Below are 16,735 nucleotides of genomic sequence, written 5' to 3'. Positions count from 1 at the left end.
AGTGTTTGAAAGAAAAAAGCTGGTGGCTAGAAGAATTTGTTCCTGGAGATGATCAAATATACAGAAAATAGCATTGAGGACTTGTTTTTCTCACAGACACCTTTTTCCCCAGGCCTCTAAAGAATTCTATCTGAAATGCTTTGTGACCATGAAGCTCTAATTAGCAAATCTTATTATTGTTGTTCTTGCAGTTATTGTTACCAGCAACATTAACAAATTCCTGTTTGTTGTGTTTTCTTTCTTTGGGTAAAGTTGTAGCCAGGCGTCTGCAGTGTTTTGTGTGGGAATATCTTTCCCTTTGCTTCAGAGCTCTTTATTATTGATATATATTTCATGATCCAAAGGTTTCTTGACTTCAAGAGGACTCTAGAATTTGCTGTTTATAGACTGTGTTGTTGCAGATCGTCGACACCATTACAATGTTTATCCTTTTCAAAGAGCTTCCATCAAGGTTTATCAGTTTATCTAATAAGTGGAAGCATTACGGTCATCTGACAGTGGAAGAAGCTTTAGAGAGAGAAGCTAGGTAAGTAAGTGACTTGGTTAAGTTCATACACCTAATTTTTTTTTTTTTCATACACCTAATTTTGCAGGTAAAAAACCCCTTTGGTTTCTGTCTCAAGGCCTGATAGGCAGAGGTCTTCTGGTACTGGTGAAGGATTGATCTGTTTTCTTTCCTGCAGATTGTACATTAATAAATCTCAGCCTGATTACCTTAAGCATTATCTGCCATGTTCAGGAGAGAGTGCTATTAAATTATGACACCTGGAACTTATCTCTTTCTTGTCTTAAATCACTATATATTTAGGTGCAAAATCATTGTAATCCCCTAAACTTTAGTTTTCCTGATGAATAGTGCAACTCTTTGGGAGAAATGTTTGGCAGTGTCTGCAAAACTGGATATATGTCTAATCCAGAGCCCCACATGTGCCCTCTTAGGAATAAACTCAAGAGAAATGAAGAAATGTCTCCTAAAAGATGCTCACAGAGCACCACTGTTCATAATCCTAAGATTCTGGAAATAACCCAAATTGTAGAGTATACAAATTTTGCATATGAATACAGTGAGATATATATAAGTTATGAATTATTACTATATGGAATAACAAGGACACATTTTACAAATACTGAGCAAAAGAAGCCAGACACAAAAGAGTAAATAAATACTGTAGTATCCCATTTATGTAAAGTTTTTTTGTTTTAAAATAAAATCAACATTGGGGATTAGGTTAGTGGGGTTACCTTTGGGGAAAAGAGGGAATTATTACTGTGAAAAAGTATGAGGGGGGGCTGCTGGAGAACTTCGTGTTCTGATTTCTTACTTTGTGCAGTAGGTCTGTAGGGGTATTCTTTTTATGAAATTTCATCAAGCTCTATGTTTATAATTTGTTGTACTTTCCTGAATATAGGTCATACTTAAATTAAAAAGGTTATCTTGAAAAATGGAGTGGCATACTAGATTTTTCTGTATGTGCCTTCAGTCTACATGTTTTATTTTGTGGATTTAGGAATATATAAGCTATTATGGATAACTCTTGGAACTCCACAACTATTGGGAGCCTTAGTCTCTCGAGTCATCCATGTTTTATGAAAGCTATGAAAGAAAATTAATAATTTATATCCTTCATATAACACATTTCCTTTTTAAATCTCCTTTTTCCAAGAAGTGTTGCATTTTACCTCCTAAAACTTGTAAAACAGTTTCTTCAAAATGAAAAATGAAAAAATAATATTCTTATGATTCCCATGCAAATTAAAAAGAAATATGCATGCATATTTTCTGAAAGGGCATGGTAATCATTGTGCCCTTCAGACACTTTTAACCTCCTTATGACCCAAGTGAATTTTCCAGTTTCTACTAGAAAACTGCTAGAAACTAAATTGTTGGGCTTTTTGGTATCTTAAAATGTTGTCCCAGTTCTCTACTGTTAATGCCAGCTGAGAAGACCCTGAGAGCTGTTGAAGTTGGATTTTTTTTTTTAAAGATTGTATTTATCCATTCGAGAGAGAGAGAGAGAGAGAATGGCAGAGACACAGGCAGAGGGAGAAGCAGGCTCCATGCAGGGAGCCTGACATGGGACTCAATTCTGGGTCTCCAGGATCAGGCCCTGGGCTGAAGCCAGCGCTAATCCACTGAGCCATCCGGGCTGCCCTTGGATTTTATTTTGAATAGTGAACACAAGGGTTGATGAAATGGACATGGTATGAATGGTCCCTGCATGTACTATCGTAACTTCATGAATTGGAACGTATGCACAACTGAGCACAGAAATTGAGAAATATTCAGAACTTGAAGGATTATTTAATCAAAGAAGTGATTATCTTCCCATGAGTAGGCTTTTTTCTCCTTTGGTTTATCTCGTTCTTGCTTATAGAGATACTCAGATACAGTACTTTCCATGCATATCTTCTGTGAATTAAGTGTTCACTCCCTTTCACCATCTACAGATAAATATCATTTGACAGGTACCTGTTCAGCATCTGTCACGTACCTGGTCTAGTAGTAAGAGTTTATAGTGTCAAGGAGGAAGGAAGTAGTAGGCTTTGTTACATAGCTTCACATTATCTTACTTGAGGGAGTAAATCTTTTGCCATTCTGAATCAAATGTTAAGCTTTGAAAATGCTACAGAAATAGTATATTCATGATCCAAAAGTTCCTTTATCAGGAATCATGCTGCTGGTCTGTCTTTGGACTATAATCACTGCTAGAACTAAGGCCACTTGTTTTATTTTACCCATCTTGATTTTCAGCTGTGTACATCAATTTTCCCCCTACTACAGACACATTTGATTTTTATTTCATAAAGTCCTCTCATTCCCTTCAGTTGGAAATGATATACACTTTCAAGTTTATCCATTTATTTATATTAGTGCCGCTTGCTTTGGAAATGAGAAAGTGTATTGTCATAGGGCATCAGCTTCATGGAAGTGGTTTTAACATGATTCTTATCTAAATTCTAAACATGACTGCTATTGATTGCTGCCTCTTGGCATCCATCCAACCCTGAAATTTTTACCCTTCTCAAGTACAGCTGACACATGGTATTTTGGTGGTGTTACTTTGAAGATAACAGAAAGTGAAAAAAAGAAAACAGAAAGTGAAAAAAAGAAAGATTAAGTCCTATCTAAGTAAAAGAGAAAAGTAAGTGAATTGTGCATTGTGAGTTCATCAGTAATGTTAGATCAGAGATTTTTGAGTATAAGGTCAGCTTTTATCACTAACTGCCAGCTTGTTAGAGCTCTTCCACCAAAAGCATGAAATTTGGAAATAGAAGACCCAGGGTCTGTTCTTGCCAGTAAACTCTGGACTCCAGGGCAGCCATCTTTCCCCTGGGCCTCAGTTTCCTCTTTTGTAGGATAACAATAGTGATGTTGCTTGCAGTCTTCCAGGTCTCTTGAGAAGACAGTGCAGGTGTAAGGGCTTTGCAAGCTATGAGTCACCGTAGGGAATGCCAACCATCGTTTTTTTAATTTTAATTTTATTTTATTATTTTATTTTTTTATATTTTATTTTATTTAGATAGGCACACAGTGAGAGAGAGAGAGGCAGAGACACAGGCAGAGGGAGAAGCAGGCTCCATGCACTGGGAGCCCGACGTGGGATTCGATCCCGGGTCTCCAGGATCATGCCCTGGGCCAAAGGCAGACGCCAAACCGCTGCACCACCCAGGGATCCCGAATGCCAACCATTGTAATCAGTATTATTATATGTTGCCTTTTTAGCAGGCTTGTTCTGAATTAGCCAACATCTAAAACAGTTGCTCAGTCAAGACTGGAGTGTGTTGGGGACACCTGGTGGCTCAGCAGTTGAGCGTCTGCCTTTGGCTCAGGGCATGGTCCTGGGGTCCCGGGATCAAGTTCCACATCAGGCTCCCTGCATGGAGCCTGCTTCTCCCTCTGCCTCTCCTTCATGAATAAATAAATAAAATCTTAAAAAAAAAAAAAAAAAGACTGGAGTGTGTTAAATCCAAATCACTGAAAGATGTCTCAAAATGCACGTGTTTAGCTCCTCCTCACCTTCCTCCCATCAGAATCTCTGGAGAAGGGGACTTATTTGCATACATTCATGCAGTATATATGTGTATAATTAATGTATGACCACCACTCCTTTAAGAGCCACTGATCTAAAGCCAGATGCACACTTTTGTACTTGCATACAACCCTGAACTGTTAAGCTTTTTCTATTTTTGGTTTGGCTTATGCCACTGTGCCAGAATGTCTGCTAGAAACACATGCATAAATGCAAGCTCAGTCTCTTGAGTCAGTCTGTAATCCAGCTTGACTAGCTCTAGTTCTTCCTCAGTGTGTCTGACTGCATGTAGGTTGGCATCAGAGAAAAAAGCTCCTTTTGTTCTTGCCCTGAACTTTCATGGACAGCCTCAAGGACCACCAGGATTTGGCTTTTCCATGCCATGTATATAGAAGTCCTAGTTTATGTACATAGTTTATTCAGCTCATTTGAGGAGAGAGAGAGAGGCCTATAAGTGACCACACTGGGAGGAAGTGCCCCTGGTTTGTTAGGTGGAATCAGTGTTGACCTACAGGATCTAGTGGGCTGGGAGCCTGATCTTCAGGCTGCCAATAGATCACTGTGTGGCCTTGAGCAGATTTCTCAACTTGCTTGAAGTGTTTTGCACTGGATGTTCCGCTTGGCCCCTTTCACCTCTATAATTCTGATGTGCTTTTTTGGGGGGAGCTGATAAATCATTCTCTATCATTTTTAGATCCTTTCTAACCTTTCCACATAATGCTTGCAGGTGTGTTGTCTGTTCTATGTAACATTCACCAGTGATAGAAATATACCAAGAGATTGCAATCATTACAATGTAAGGCGTTTGGTGCTCTCGGCAATCATTATGATATGAGAGGATCTATTAGTTTTTACTAGCATAAAGTAGAATAGTAAAAGCTAGGGCTGGAGAAAGTTGGTGGATCATAGAGGATCTTATTTTTTTTAAGATTTTATTTATTTATTTATTCATGAGAGACAGAGAGAGAGAGAGAGAGAGAGAGGCAGAGACACAGGCAGAGGGAGAAGCAGGTTCCATGCAAGGAGCCTGATGTGGGACTCGATCCTGGATCTCCAGGATCACACCCCAGGCTGCAGGCGGCGCTAAACCGCTGCGCCACTGGGGCTGTCCATAGAGGATCTTAAATGCCTAGTTAATGATTTAGGCTGATTCAGGAGAACGTGGGGATGTGGTGAAGATTTTGTTGAAGAGGTACAGAATCAATAGTAGCCTGACCCTAGAAATAGTCATTTATTTACTTCATATATATTTCTTGAGTGCCTACCCTGTATGATCAAGCATAATTCCAAGATAGAATTAACCTGCTGTTGTGGAACTCTAAATTTAATGGAAAACATTTGTAAGTAGTACAGTGTGTTGAATGCAATGATGGAGAAATTTTGTGAGATATATCCATATATAATGCTTGCAGCCAAAGGAGAAGAAATGAAGCATGTATATTGTGCTTTCCATGTGTCAGAGACCAGTTCAGGTGCTTTCCATGGATTTAAAAAAAAATGTATATTAGCATTTGAACATTAGCCTTTGAAGTTATAGGTAATAATATTATCATCCCTAATTAACAGATGAAGGAATTTCAGCATAGGAATGTTGCACACTTTCTTGTCTACAGTGATTCAGGATTTCAGTGTAGTGTGACTCCAAAGAATAGATGAGAGAGAGCCAGGTGACAAATCCTTGGGAATAGCACCTTTGCGGGGCAAGCAGCTGAAAAACAGGACAATTGAGAAGATGGTATCAAACAGATCAGAGGAGAGGAAGAAAAATTGTATATTGGTCTAGGAAGTGTAAAGAGAGAATTTAAAGAAGGGTCTGGTTTAAGAGTGTTAGGTGCTACAGAGAGATGAAATAAAGGGAGAACTGAAAACAGACATAGCTTGACGATTATCACTATGATCTATCTTGCCAGGATTAATATTATTTGCACTGTGTGATTGAATTGCAGTACTAGGACAGCTTGGGAAGTCAGGAGACCATTTCAGGAGTTGAGATGTTAAGTAATGATAGCCCACATATCACAGTGAGTGTAAGAATAAAGAGGAAAGGATGTTTTATTCATGGTATTCAATAATATAACTGCCAAAGATTGGTGACTAAAGGGGGTACTGGGAAAGACGAGTCAGATTGCCCCGATGTTTCCTAAACTTCGCATCTCTCATGTACTGACTGTGTTAGGAAGTGTAAAGATCAGTAACAGAGGACCATTTTTAATAGCCAGTATCAAACTGCTGTGCAGCATATACTGTGCTAAGGCATTTTATTTAGTACTCACAGGTAGACATTCTCAAAACAGTTTGATAGATGAGGGACCTAGAGCTTAAAGAAATTAAACATATTTGCCCTAGGACTGACATTTGGTAAGTGACTATCTGAGTCTCAAATCTTGCATTTAACTTCTGTTCTGGAAGGCAGATCTAGATAAAAGAGATAAAATATTGGACATGATGATAGTAGCAGAACCATTCATGAGTGAACAAGGTGCAAACAATTCAGAAGTTGGAGAGGTCATTTCTGAATTATAGGATTCAAAAAAGAGAGAATCCCAGGAAGAGGGCCATTTGGAGCAATAAATCAAGATAAGTGTTCCTGAACATCCACTAATTGTAATGTACCATAGAAATATTATAATGACCGTAAGTGGGGTTGAATGTTGGCACCAAACAGAAGCAGGGGAGTATAAGTCACAATTTAGTACCAACAGAATTTTCCCAGGGTGAGGTAGAGATTTTTCAAAGTGGGGAGGAGTACAAGTTGAGGCTGGAAATAGAGGGCCTTGAATATTATAGCAAGTAGAATGCACTTTGTTAGTGGGTGACAGAGAGCCATGAATTGTTGAGAACATAGCGTGTTTATGAACACAGCTCATGTTTTAGTATTTTTTGCAGTTAGGTAAATTGAATAGCATGAGTAGCAAGTTGGAACTTTGAAGAATGAGCCAAAACTTCATTTGATTCTTCACTATGGGAGGATTTAGTATACATTTAAACAAATAGTTTTAAAATTGAAATTTAATGTCATCTCTGATAAAGTACCCCACTAATTTGAAATTTGACTACCATACTCAAGAACCAGCAGTGAACAAAAAGCTTCTGGCCTGTCAGCACAGAGCATGTGCATTGTGGCTCCAGGGAAGGCTGCACCCCTTACACACTGATTTGCATTATAGTCACATTCCAACAAACATGGTTTCGTGGGTTGTGAAGCTCCACAGGATAAATAGCAAAGTAGAATAGGTAGTTTGTTTATAGGACACTCTCCTGTTTCATCATTGAAATGAGATCCTTAACAGCAAGGAACATTAATAGCAGAACTATTAATAAAACAGACATCATGATTGAGAAGCACCATCGTATGGGGACAGAGACGGCCATCAGGAGTCTCAGGAGACCCAGAAGGCACCACCCTATTCCAGTCCTGATGGTTATGATTTATGCTCTCAGACAGCAGGGAAATATTGTTATTTTCTTTCTTTAGGCAGCCTCCATATATGGTTTGACTTAAAGGTCTCTTTCATATGAAAGTACCTTGGGACGCAAGACATTAGGATACTCCCAACTTTATAGATATTACAGTTTGGTATCCACTGGGATGATTTTCTTTTGCCTCCAGCTTAAGTCTGTTGATATTACTTTACGTTGTCATATGGGTTTGCAGTCAGGAAAGACGAAAAGGCAGAGAAAGTCTCGTGGTACCTCATCTCATGTAATACCTAGTAACAGGATTTTGATCTGTGATTCATAGCAGCACTATGAGGTAGCTCTTTGTGTCACTTCCATTTTTTCAGATAAGGAAAGGAGTCCCAAAAGTTTAGGTAGAAGGGCATTCTGGGTGCACGGAACGTGATTGGTGTGGCCCGATGGTAAAAGATGATGAAGTATGGTTGTAGAAGAGTGAATGGTTCACTGCAGGCTTTTCCATAATTTCCTGCCAGGACCCTCAAGTAGGAAACTAGCTTTACATCCCTTCCCAATAATATGTGCACACAACACTGAAAAGTGAATTTCACAAAACCATACTTAAACTTACCATGTGTTGTATACTTATTCTATTTCCTTTTGGAAAATGATAGTAACAATCTACCCAGTGACTTCCTGAATCACTGATGAGATGTGCATTGTGATAAATGGTAGTCTACTATGGAATTGAGTTACTTTATGAGGACGCAAAGCCGGAGAGATTATTGCAGTGATTCTATTGCACATGTTCTCCAGTGCCAGGCCAAAGAACTTGTCTTAACGTAATGGGCAACAAGGAGGATTCGAAGAATTTGTGTTAAAATGATAACATGATTACGTCCTTGTGCCCAAATAGGATGGTAATTCTCTAATAAGGTTCTTTAATGGCTTTCAATTAACTTTCACATGCATTATGTAACTCATTCTCAATAGTAATAACGTACAGAGATAGGTAAAAGGAGTTATTGCCTTTATGCAGATGAAGAAACTGAGGTTTACAAAGGGAGACCTTATCCCAAGTTTAAAACCATAGCTGGGAATTAAGTTCAATTTTTCTGATTGCTAGATCAGCGAGTAGGTGGGAGAGCTTAGCCAACTGGCCTTTTCAAAAGTCTGGGCAAAAGGTAATGATCGTGATGGAGTGGAAGGGAGATGTCAGATGCAGAATTCAAGGAAAACTCCGATAATTGCTTGAAGAATTTACTTTTATGTTGAACCTATGTGCATGCATCCTGAACTCTGATTTCTTTCTTTTTCAAGATAGTTTTTTGTTGTAAAATTCCAACCAACCCATTTACCCAGCAAGGCCAGGGTATGAAGTTGCCATTATGCTCTGTTATGGCTTGTGGTAGTTTTCATCACTCACTTTCTCTTTGGAAGGAACTGAATTGAGAAAGCATTTTCCATTGTTTAACATTCAAAGCTGAAAATACTGATATTTAAACCAGAAACATCCTATGTGGAATAAGATATATCAGCTGGTCTTCTGTAAGGTGTGAATTGTTATAGAGATGCCTGACTTTTTCCTTTCTGTTGCAGTTTATTCTGTATTTTCATTGATAACTTTAAGACATGATTTTTTTTTTTTTAAGATTTTATTTATTTATTCATGAGAGACAGAGAGAGGCAGAGACATAGGCAGAGGGAGAAGCAGGCTCCATGCAGGGCGCCTGCTGTGGGACTTGATCCTGGGACTCCAGGATCCTGCCCTGGACCAAAGGAAAGGCAGGCACCAAACTGCTGTGCCACCCAGGGATCCCCAACATCTGGTTTTTAAAAATATTTTACCCCTCTGAAAGCCATTAAAAGAATACTAAGTTTGGCTCCACATTTTACTCTGAACAGACTACAGATCACCCTTGTTAGTCTGAAATGCAGAAATGAAGGCATGAATGCTTAAATATATTTGTATGCAAGTAAACTTTAAAATCTCAGTTTTGTATTTTCTGATCTTTAATTCTGCCAAAAGATTTTTTGTTTCATTTACCAAGAACCGTTTGATATATTTGATATATATCATGTTTTTTTTTTCTAACTAATACTTTCTGCAAAAAGTGTTATGTTTTTAAAGGTCATTACTGAAATTTTGACAGTTGAGATTTTTAGCTTCATTATAGAGGATTATGGTAAAATGTGGATAGTAATTAAGAGAAGGTTAAAATTGAAAAACTTCCCTCATTTGCCTATCTTTTCTTGCCTAGAAATCTGAGAATCATTTTTGCCTCTCTGTACTCACCATACGCAATTAAGCATCAAATTCTTGTAATTCTATTTTTAAAAATCCCTCTCCAGCTAATAGGCACTGTTCCCTGGGACCAGTGCTCTTATAAGCAACTGCCCATTGGACATCTTCACTGGAATTTTTAGTTGGAATCTCAAGCTTAACATGGCTAAATTCAGACCCCAAATTTTTATCTCCCCAGTTTTTTTCCCATAGTCATTCCGAGGAAAGGACTTACTCCGTCCTTCCAGTTACTCAGGCAAGACCTTGGAGATGCCCTTAGCTTCTCATTCTTAAACTCCATCACAATTAATCAGTAAATCCTGTTGCCTTTGCCTTAAGTGATCCAGAAAAATTGGTGAATCCAAGACTGCAGTCCAGTTAGTAGTAATATGCTAGTGTTGGCTTCCTAGTTGTGACAAATACACCCATATGATGTTAATAATTGGGAAAAGGATGAGGCATATATGCAAACTCTCTATTATCCTAGCAAAGTTTCTGTAAATATAAAATTATTTAAAAGTACTTTCTTAATAAAATCCAGAGTCCAGCCATTTTGTAATACCCCCATTACTATCATTTTTAATCCAAGTCACCATCTCTCTACTCTCTCTATATCTCTCTACTGTGGACTATTAATTTTAACAACCTTCTAACTAGCCTGCTTGTCTCCTTCTCACCTACCCCTGCCCCCATCTCCTGCCCCAGTATATTCTTAAATAATAGCTGGAATAAGCCTTTAAAAAGTCTTGTCATATCAACCCTCTGTTCAGAACCCATCCCTCAAAGGGCTTCCCTATCTTATTCATGAAACTACAGAGTCCTCCATACATGACCCAGCTCCCAGCTTTCTGTCTGGTCTATGCCCTACTGCTCTGCCATGAACTGCTTAACCTCAGGCCCTCCTGATGATTCCCTAGATGCACTAAACTGAGTGTACCCTTTGCCCTTAGCAACGTTGATAGTTTTGTGACTTGCTTATCCGATCCCTTCACCTTCCTACCCTGCATACTTTTAATTTGATTTGTTTTTCTCCATGGTGCTTACTTCTACAAGACAGTATATAAAAGCATGCCAGTTGCTGTTGCATGTCTTACCCTCACTAGGATATGAGCTCTGTGACAGGTGTATCACTGATGCCTAGACTCATACCCAGCAAATACCAGGCAGTCCATACTTAATGAGGGAGTGAGTGAAGTGGTCCCTTGTTTTCACTGTGATAACGTGGTGTAGCAGAATTATAGCGTGCTTTATATTGGAAGGCACAATAATAGCTTTGGGGATATTTCGGGTTTATTTCAAAAGAAGAAGAGTAAAACAAAATGAAAACAAGGAGGGGGACTAGAAAGCAGTGTTACTGGGCCTACTAAATCTCGGCAGTCTCTGTACACTTTGTTTCTCCAAGTTCATTTGTAAGCTGGAGCATTTTCTCCTAGAAAACATGTTGCACACTGCAGCTGGTTTCCATTGTTACTTGGGGTGACCATGTCAAGTACCATACAAGCAGGATGCTTAAGAGGGAAAACGGGTGCGTGAATTATTAGGCTTGGATACCTGGTACTCACCAAACCTAGGCTGTACAGTCACCCTCGTGCTAAGAAATTTAAAAAATTAACAAATGACTGCAATAATAGTAATGATTTACTAAAATAACATACTTTGCAATGTTCTGAATTTGCCCTTAATTATTATGCAGTTATCTCTCTATTCTTCCCTTTGTACAATATATTCTTAAAAAACATCTTGTCAAATGTTCCTGTGAATACCAACCTCTGGTATAATGTTATATCAACAAGATAAATCACAAGTATGTAAGAGATTGATGACTAATTGTCATCAAAGTGAACTTAATTTTACATAATTGATTTTCTATTAAGTGGTTATTTGCCCTCCATATCCTTTAGGATCACTGTGTTCTCTTTTAACATGTGTAAAACAAGCAGTTTCTTCACTGTGTTAGCTCTTTCAGAGAAAAACAAACTAGTATAAGCCTAAGATATTTAGGAAAACAGTCCTCATTTCCTTAAAATGAGTGCTTATGTAAGTGAGTAGAGGGTGTAGCCTAAAAAAGTATTTGAGTTGCACAGAACCAGGGATACTTTGAGATAATATTCTCCCCAGGTTTAGACAGCTTTGGTTTGCAAAACAAACTTGTTTTGACAGCAAAAACACAACTATGTTTTGGTTCAGTTGCTAGCTTCTTAACTGATTTCTATTATTTCTGGCATGATTACTATTCTGCCCATTTTAGAAGAACTTCTGAATATATATTGTGGTACTCAGTGGTGTCTGGTGGGGTGTGTGTGTGTGTGCGTGTGTGCACGTGTGCGAATTTGTGGAAATACTTGTCAATATTTCCCTTCAGCAGTGCTTTCTTATGCAAATACAAATGTGTTGTTTATCTCAGAAATATAGATGTGCATTTTTCCTATCAACTCCCCCACTCACCTGCTTAGTTTTCTTTCAGTTCTCTTCTCTCTCTGTCTCTCATTCTCCTTTCCCTTCAGTTACTCATGCTCCTATCCCTTTGGCCCCCATACTATAAAGTCTTCTGAAAACTAGAAATTACCCTCATTGCATATGGGCTGTGCTGTCATTTGAAATCTAGAGCCACTTACGGAAAAGAGACCTGGAATGGATTTGTGAGTAAAGTCTTTATAGTAAACATCATGGACATAGTTAAACATCCTGAGTACAGGATTCTTTATAACTCTCTCCTGAATCAGTGGAAGGTTACCCTGATATGTTGCATTATCACTTTGGGTTAGCATAATTATTATAGTATTTAAGTTTGGATTAAGTGGCCATATTTTTCCATTGGAAAATACAGCCTCAGTGTGTCCACTTTCTAAGTAGGTGGACAGGATGTCTTTTTCCTGTCCTTTACTATGCGAAGGTCAGATTTGAGGAGAACCTGACACTCTGTTCCTGAATAGCATGATACATATCAGGAATGAGTGTGTTGTATCGTCCCCAGGGAAAAGGCTTGCACTCTCCTTCCCTTCCATCTTTTCACCATCAGCTTTCCATCCCAAACGTGGTATGCCTGATAGTTCAGGGAGACATCTTTTTTACCCTCCTAACTGATTGAACATCCTATTTATATAGGAGCTGACCATCACAGAGCTATTTTTCCCTCTTCATTTATCATTCTTTCTGTCTTATAACATTGTCCTGGGTGTTCCAACTAAGAAAACTTTTTTTTTTTTTTAAGTTTTATTTATTTAAGTAATCTCTACACCCAGCATGGGGCTTGAACTCATGACCCTGAGATCAAGAGTCACATGCTTTTCTGACTGAACCAGCCAGGCACCTCAGGAAAACTTTTATTTACCTGAGAGCACCTTCTCTTGGGGACAAATTCTTTTATGGTCAGCATATCTGCTTCTCTTTTTCCCCTTATAGGGAATATTGAATTTCTTTCATAAAACGTCTTTCGGAAGAGGTTAAATGATTGATTGGCCCAGAAGGAGAATGCAGACTTAATGTGCTCTGACATCTATGTTGCCTATGCATTTTGTTTGACCTAGAACATCCCTTAACTATTTTGTTCATGATACAAAGCTGCCTTGTAAGAAAGTTAAGATGTAATTATAGTTTTATCAAAACAGATTATACAACACCAGTCCCAAATAAGTTACTTTATTAATGCTTTATCCCTCTAGGTATTGGACTACATTGGATCAGACCGTACCTGAACTGTGTTTCATTCAAATAACTCCAAAGGGTCTATTTCTCTGAAATGCTTGAGCTATTCCCCAGCAGGTCCTGAAGGAGGACACATTCCATTTAGTTTGTGAGATTGCCGAGGATAAGAAGGAGTATTGCTTTAGGTGACTGTATTGTGTTTTCACAGCAACAGACAAAATTCCAATGTTTTATAGCCACAAGAAGTGCAGCAAAATTGGCGATTAGCCCAAGATGACCTAGCTTATGAAAATGAAGCCAAAAAAGTATTCTATGTGATGAGGAGCAAAAGTTGCCCTGTGGAAGAACGTCATGACAGTTCCAGATGAGGGTAAAGTGTTGTACCTTCCACTGTCAGACTCTGCTCTCTCAGAAGCCAGGGACTCCTGCCCTCCGTGGTACTCTGGGTGAGAGAGCTTCTCCGGCCTATCAGGAGACTCCAAAGCTCATAATTCTGTTAATTGTACTTGAAGAGATATCTGAGAAGGTGCACAACAGCATGCTGTCTAGCAAAGAGCTGTCTTTAAGGGTGATAGTTCCTTCCAGAATTAGCACTCACATATTTGAAGGTGCTTGAAGAGAGTTCTGTTTAGTAGCTTAGCCCTTTCTAATATCCTCACAAATCCAGCCCTAGTTGATCGATTAACAGTTCATTTTAGCTAGACTGTTTTTTAAAAACCATCGGTGTCAAAGTGACAGGGCCTAAATTAATAAAGCATCTCTCAGTTCCTTTATGGGGGACAGTAAAGCAGAATGACAGAGGGCTAGCTCTGGAACCAAACTATATGGGTTTGAGCACTTGGGCAAGCTACTGAAACCCGGACAGCACATTCTACATTTCTAAAATGAAGATAATAATATTTCACAGCACTATTGGGGGGATTTAGTGAGGGATGCATGCAAAGTGCCACTACTAAAGTTAATCATAATAAAAGATTGCTGAGCCAGGAGAAGCATTAGGGCAAACGGTTTTCTTGACTTTAAGGAATAACTCTAGACCAAGAAGAGACCATGTTTCTGTGAAGCCTTCATTACCGTGCACAACATTTTAATTCTGTTTTAAAAGAAAAGATACTGGCTGATATGGGTCCATCTATACTGGTGGTCTATTGACACACAAATATTTCCTAAAGTTGTAATCCATATGTTTTAAAAATTAGACTTCCTGCATCATAGGCCTTCGTCTCCACTGAGAAGTAATGAGTCATGGTTTGCAAGTGCAGAATCCTGGTGGAAATCAGAGGGGTTTGTGGTCACAAGCTTTAAAAAAATTGCAGGTGCTTCTAATACCATTTTTAGAACTACTGGTGGCCCTTTTTTCTGTCAGTACAGAAGGATAGTTTTAGGAGTTGTGAAGTCAGAAGGGTCCCTCAGCAAGAGTTTGTTGTTCTTGTTTTTAAGCTCTTATTAGAATGCCTCTTGCAGCTGCTGGTGTGTGAAGTACACAGGTGCACAAGACTGCCTGTGACATTCAAGCGCTTACCTAGGGTAAATGACCAGGTGGCCAGGAGAACAGTTGGAAGAGGGAAGGGTCTATTTCCACAGAGAGACACCCCAGCTGTTATTCTGCCAGATGTTAGCCATAACAACGGTGGCCGTCTGCATGGGCGCTCCAGTTCCTGGAGTGCTTGCATATAGCTTGCTCCTGTTGGTCAGCTTCTCACTACAACCTTTGCAGTGATGTGGATGGGGACTACTGTTGTATTAGTCGGGACTAGAGGTGGACAGTGAGATTGGAAAGGCCACATGAGTGATTGCAGGGGGCATGCATGAGTTTTGCCATTTTATCTTTGTGTCAGTAACCATAGTCTGATGTAGGGAACCTGATTGAGTGAGTGACGTTGTTGTGTACACTAGAGTATCATGTTCTCAGCAAACCTGTGGTGTAAGTACTGTTTTCTCAGTTTTTTTTTTTTTTTATAAATTTTTATTTATTTATGATAGTCACACACACAGAGAGAGAGAGAGGCAGAGACACAGGCAGAGGGAGAAGCAGGCTCCATGTACTGGGAGCCCAACATGGGATTTGATCCCGGGTCTCCAGGATCGCGCCCTGGGTCAAAGGCAGGCGCCAAACCGCTGCGCCACCCAGGGATCCCTCTCTCAGTTTTGTACATGCAGAAAACAGAGCCTTGGGGAGGTTAAATATTAGGTTGAATCTTTAAAAATTACTACTACTTGACAACTTTTTAATGGACATAAGCAGCAGTTTCATATGGTTCAATTTAATAATTAACTCAATAATACTAAATGGGCATGTTTGTAGATCTCTGATCCATTTTATGTTAATTTTGTTGTTTGACTCTTAGAAGACTTATTTTCACTTGGTTTTAGGTTCTTTGAAAGTACTTTGCTGTTGTCTCCATGACCTACCTGAGAGTTATTACTTTCTTTCATAAAATGAGGAGCTCTAGAGTCAGAGAGCTTAAGTGATTTCTCTGAAGTTGCACAGGTTATATGTCAGGGAAATCCTCATACTCCAAACTTATTTTCCTTCTATGCCACATCAGTGGACAAAATGGTGAGGGGACTTTGAAGTCATGAGAGGCAAGGAATGGTTACAGAGGAACTGTGGGTGTTTAACTTGGCAGAGAAAATATTTAGGAAGGGAAAACAACATTGACTTTTGAGTCAATCAGATTTGAATTAAAACCTGTCTCATTATTTGCAGCTAAGTAATCTTGAGCAAGTTTCTCTTTCTTTCTTTCTTTCTTTCTTTCTTTCTTTCTTTCTTTCTTTCTTTCTTTCTTTCTTTCTTTCTTTCTTTCTTTCTTTCTCTTTCTTTCTTTCTTTCTTTCTTTCTTTCTTTCTTTCTTTCTTTCTTTCTTTCTTTCTTTCTTTCTTTTATTTATTTATTTATTCATGAGAGAGAGGCAGAGACATAGGCAGAGGGAGAAGCAGGCTCCCTGCTGGATCCCAATGTGGCATTCAACCCCTGGACCCAGGGATCACACCCTGAGCCAAAGGCAGATGCTCAACAGCTGAGCCACCCAGCTGTCCCTTGAGCAAGTTTCTTAAGCTAAGTTTCTTCTTCTGTCACATGGGGCTGTACCTAAATCTTGGAGTTATTGAGAGAAAGAAGGTAACATTTGTGAAGTACCCATTAATGCTTGGCATGTAAGAACTCCTCCACAAATTAGTTCCCTTTCCTACTGTTTCCCCTTTAGAAGAGAGAAAATGCATGCTTTTCTGTTTGTTGTGGAAAGTCACACTAAAGGCCATTGTATGAATGTTAAAATGTGGCAGGTTTCATCATAGGTTTTTTAAGGATTTCCATTAAAATAATACTGCCACCATTTCTAGCTACATCCAAAGAAAAGTCAAAGGTTCCCTTTGTTAT

General features: G+C 38.9%; 1 protein-coding gene across 4 annotated transcripts in view; it reads left to right on the top strand.

The window, feature by feature from the left end:
- The window catches only part of DDX10 (DEAD-box helicase 10), a 252,582-nt gene that overhangs the window by 163,617 nt on the left and 72,230 nt on the right, over window positions 1–16,735 (top strand). For 2 of the 4 annotated variants that reach the window (XM_038536259.1, XM_038536260.1), the window contains exon 17: window positions 402–526. The exons of the other annotated variants lie outside the window; for them this stretch is intronic. In XM_038536259.1, the coding sequence (XP_038392187.1) occupies window positions 402–526 (125 nt within the window). The remainder of the gene's footprint in view (window positions 1–401; window positions 527–16,735) is intronic. 4 annotated transcript variants of the gene reach the window in all.

The sequence above is a fragment of the Canis lupus genome, chromosome 5 (assembly GCF_011100685.1).
Source record: "Canis lupus familiaris isolate Mischka breed German Shepherd chromosome 5, alternate assembly UU_Cfam_GSD_1.0, whole genome shotgun sequence".
Lineage (NCBI taxonomy): Eukaryota > Metazoa > Chordata > Mammalia > Carnivora > Canidae > Canis > Canis lupus.
The sequence above is the reverse complement of the archived record's forward strand: the minus strand, read 5'-3'. Positions and strand labels throughout refer to the sequence as shown.